Source organism: Nematolebias whitei, chromosome 23, assembly GCF_014905685.2.
Source record: "Nematolebias whitei isolate Nwh7 chromosome 23, NemWhi1, whole genome shotgun sequence".
Classification (NCBI taxonomy): Eukaryota; Metazoa; Chordata; class Actinopteri; order Cyprinodontiformes; family Rivulidae; genus Nematolebias; species Nematolebias whitei.
In genome coordinates this window covers 23896239-23900865 of record NC_056520.1, presented here as the reverse complement: position 1 = coordinate 23900865, position 4627 = coordinate 23896239, and the positions used below count along the sequence as shown (strand labels likewise).

Genomic DNA, 4627 nt, shown 5'->3' with positions numbered 1-4627 from the left:
TTGATAACTTCTATTCTTCGTCACTTTTGTCTCCAGCAGCAGTCGAAACTGTCACACTTGGTCAATCACAACACAGCACCTCTTTTTAAATAGGAATGTTTTCATATAAAGCTTCACACTTATTTCAAGCAAACGTGTTAGGCCCTTGTTCAAATACATTGTACGGTCCAGTCTTTGCAAAACAATATATATATTTAAAAAAAAGACAAGACTTTCGACAGCCTCCCTCAAAAGACTAAATTGCACCTCGGCAGTTTACGCTCACGCTAAAAAGTTAAGGGTAGCTGCAGATAGATCTAATTTAATTGTCGTTTATTTGCCATGCCAGCACAACAGCTTTGTGTAACCTTAGAAAGCTACAGCGCTAAAGAGAAAACCAAGTTTGTTTGCAGGAAAAACAAAAAACAGAAAAAGAAAAGTCTATTGGAAAGCTAGCTGTTGAGCGCTCAACATTTTATATAGCTGCAATGGTTATTATAATAAATGCTAATAAGCCAGAGCAGCCACAGTAAAAGGTACAAAACCGTAACACTACCTTAACATTTATATAAAAACAAAACACTTTTACCATTAAAATTCAACGTTCAACCTAAAATGCCACATTTTCTCCGACATGCCTATTCGTCAGTCATTCTTTTGCCTCTCTCTCTAATTTACCGGTAAACCTCTCGTACGGTTGTTTTAAGACAAGCGTTAGTTAGCTAGTATTAGCATTCAGTACCGTGGATGGACATTAGAAATGACTTCAAGTGGACTTGGCAATGCTCTTCACACACATTAAATCATTTTACAATCATGTTACCGCTTTCTTGGACAATCGCTGCCACCCGAGACGGTTATACAACAAAAATGTCCACGTTTGAATGAAATATTGACGAAGTTTCCCTTTTTTTTTTTTTTTCCCCTTCTGAGGAGTGAAATATTTTTTCCAAGTTCACTTTTTCAAAAGGAGCCAGTTGACAGAGACAGTTCAGAACTTGTGAGGGTTCACGTGGCCATGAAAACAAAAACTACCGGAAGCTTCGGAGCGAGTGACGAAAATTGGAAAAAGGAGTGACCGCTAGGAATTTTTTATTTTTTTTTATTCGTGTCCAGAGCTCATAAACCCTGCTTGGCCAGGGCAGCGGTGACGTCCTGCGCCAGGGTGGACAGGTGGGGCGACTCCGTCATGTTGATGCTTCCGGTGGAGGACAGGCGAGGAGAGGTGCCTCCCGTCTCCATCTCCGGGGAATGGGTGACGACGATCTCTGCGCCGTGGTCCACGCGAGCTTTGGCCGATTCACGGAAACTCAGCTTATGGCTCTCAATCTTTTTAACAGGGGAAAAAAAAAAAAAAAAAATCAAGCAGTGACGTTCAATATTTAGGAAATATTTTATTTTATTTTCTTTTACCATGACATTCCCTCCTCCGGGAGTGTGGCTGGCATTATCCAGGGAGCCAACCTTGGGGATGGCCTTGTCTTTGAAATCCAGCTTCACGCTCTCAATTCGCACATTGCCTCCCCCTGGGAACACAGCGGCAAGACAAAGTTGAGAGAAAAGTACCAAACCCTTGAGGCGTTAGCGCCAACAAGCCTGCACTTCTCCCGGGCAACGCTCAAGGCGACAAATCCCAGAGCGAGGACACTGTGCTCTGAAACTAGAGCAGATGTTTGAAATCATAAACTGGATCCTTCTGGGGAAATTTCACATTTATTTAACACCAACCTGGATCCTTTAATGGTACCACTTCCTGCTAAGGGTCCTTTCATAAAGGATTTGTTCATGCTTAATAAATGGGTTATTCATGAATTTGTAAATGTCTTATAAAGCAGAAACAATCATTTATTTAAGAGTTACAGTTTATACATTAAATTAGGCACACCTAAATAATTTTTCTTCCCATAGAAACATCTTGATCAATCCTGTGTTTGTCTCTTTCCTGTCCTTTCAAACCCCAGCTGTCCCAGGCCACCCATCCTGAGCCTGGTTCTGATTCTGCTCGAGGTTTCTTCCTGTTACAAGGGAGTAATTTCTTTTCACTGTCTCCAGTATCTAATGTTTATGAAGCACTCACACTATTGTGATCCATTTTTCTTCCGTACGTTTTTCAGCATCTTTCTCGTTCCACAATTTTTGTGCTATTTCAACAAATCACATATCAAAATGTTCAGCTGGTTCAGGAGAAGGGTAATATGACTTTTGGTAGTGGTGCAACTTTAGCTTTTTGAAATATTTAGCCTTTTCTGCCATTTTTTTCCATAGGTAATGAATTGAGCTCATTTTCCATCCTTCATGTCTTTAGATCTGTTTACAACCTTTTACTGCTCCTTTCACATTTTGTTCTGATTCAGCTTCTTTCAGCTTCCCTGTGCAGATTTAAACATATTTTCAGCTACTTTCAGCTGTTTTGTGATGCTTTTAGATTATTTCTACTAACTACAACACTTTTGTGCATCTTCCAACTCCTTTCTGCCAATTTCAGCTTGTGCTCCTTTCAGCTGATTTCTTGCAAGTTTCAGCTTTTTCTGCTATTTCAGCTACTATTTAGCTGCTTTTATGCTCACTTTAGCTTTTTGAGCTAATTCTACATTTTCTGCACTCAATCCAACATTTTTCAGCCTAATTCAGCAACCTCCACTTCCTTCTGGTAACTTAAGCTTCTTTCTGCTGTTTTACCTACTTTTTAGCATTTTTTTTGGGTTAATTTCAGCTTTTTCCAGATAATTTCTACTTTGTTGTATTTCTGATTCTTTCAGCCTAATTGGTCAAACGTGTTCTTTCTGCTTTCTTCTGCTAATTTAAGCTTGTTCTGGTACCCTGTGTACACAATTTTGTTCCACCACATGTACCACGTGGTGCATATGACAAATAAAGAACCTTGAATCTTTCTACCTCCTCAGCTAGCTTTTAAGCATTTTTAGCTAATTTCAGCTGTTTTCAGATAAAATTGTTTTTCATGTTACGTTCTTCTACTTTCTACCCAATTAACTTCTTTAAGCTAATTTCAGCTTGTTGTGTTCCTTTCAGCTTTTTTTTTGTTAGTTTCAGCTTTTTCTGCCCCTTTCAGCTACAATTTAGCTCTTTTGATGCTAATTTTAGCCTTTTCAGAAAATCCCACATTTTTTTTAGCTTATTTCAGTCCTTTCACTTTGGTAGCTTAATCTTCTTTTAACCTTTTCAGCTTTTTTTTTTTTTTTTTTTGCTAATTTCAGCCTTTATTTTATTTTAGATAACTTTCTAATTTTTGTGCTCATTTCTGCTTATTTAAATCTAATTCAGCAAATATGTGTTCTTTCTGCTTTCTACATTTCAAAACGTTTTTATGTAATTTCAACTGTTTTTCAGCAAGTTCTTCTGCAATAAGTATTCACACTGCATTTTCACAGGAAATGCCATTTCTCTAGTTGACATTTGTCAAGTACTTTAATTGGAAGTGAATCAACTGTATTTGGATTTGAATCTGGATTTGTGGTTATTTCATTTTATTTAACGCTCTGAGACAACTTTTGCTGAGTATGGGGCTTGGCGCTGTAGAATAAACTGAACTGAATTAAGTTATTTTGATTCATTCGATTGCAGTATCTAAATGTCTGATTTGCAGTTGAACGTTGTGCTGTTAAAGAAGCGAATGCACTGACAGCATCTTACCTGGTCTGTGGTGAATGTTGGACATGGAGCCACATTTGGCGGTGATGTGACTCAAGTCGATCTTCTTAGTTTGGATTTGAACCTGGAGCAAACAAACAAACAAAAAACAAAAAAGGGGGAAGAGCAGACAGTGAGGCTACAAACATAAAGGAGAGGCGCTATGTGACTGAAGCAGATGCTTTAATTAAAGTTCATCATCCATGAGTGGTACACCTGCATGCTGTACAGCTGCTTCACCCACTAACGTTGTATTATAACAACTGAAGAATGCAAGCTGTTCTTCACAAACACGACAGGAGGAACGACAAAGCATGGAGACAAAGGGGTTTGGGGATGAACTTTCTGCAGAGTTACTTACATTTCCCCCGCTTGCCATGTAATGGACTTTATCCAGGGAGCCACACTTAGACTGGATGTGGCTAAAGTCCAGCTTCACACTTGGGATCATGACCTGGGGAGGACAAGTTGAACTGGTTACAATACAAGATTTTATCAAAAGACAAGAGGTTGAGATACCGTATATGACCAAACGGTGAACCTCAATCTTCCAGTTTTTACGTTGTTTATTGTGTTTAAATGGAAATACAAGTGAGGTAGACTGTGCTTCTTCACTAAGATCAAACAGCTGAACGACGTTAAGACAAACAGATGGACACATAAAAGTAGCATGACAGAGCGCTAAAGCCTTGAAAGCGAGAGACAAGAAAGGAAAGAGAAAAACGGTTACATACATTGCCTCCTTTTGGCGTGTGCTTCAGATTATCCTTGGAGCCGCACTTTGATTCAACATGACTGAAGTCCAGCTTCTCACTTAAAATTTGAACCTAAAATAAAATTGGAACGATAAAAAAAAACAAAAAAAAAATACTACTACGTGTGTCTCATCAAGACAAGCATGAGGGGTAAGTCAGCAGTGGAAATGGCATACGAAGGGCCGGTCCACACTACTCCAATGATTCCTGCTGCTTTTCTGCTGTGTTTGAGTTTCTGCTGTACG

The 4627-nt window shown here is 39.0% G+C and overlaps 1 protein-coding gene across 1 annotated transcript; it reads right to left on the bottom strand.

Moving 5' to 3' along the window:
- Window positions 1-876: 876 nt before the first annotated feature.
- On the bottom strand, window positions 877-4081 carry LOC119429105 (microtubule-associated protein 2; the record flags this gene model as incomplete). Its single annotated transcript, XM_037696823.1, is given in 4 exon segments — window positions 877-1308; window positions 1393-1505; window positions 3631-3712; window positions 3989-4081. Coding segments are annotated over 4 exon segments (498 nt in total), but the record flags the coding sequence as incomplete, so codon positions are not given.
- Window positions 4082-4627: the final 546 nt, after the last annotated feature.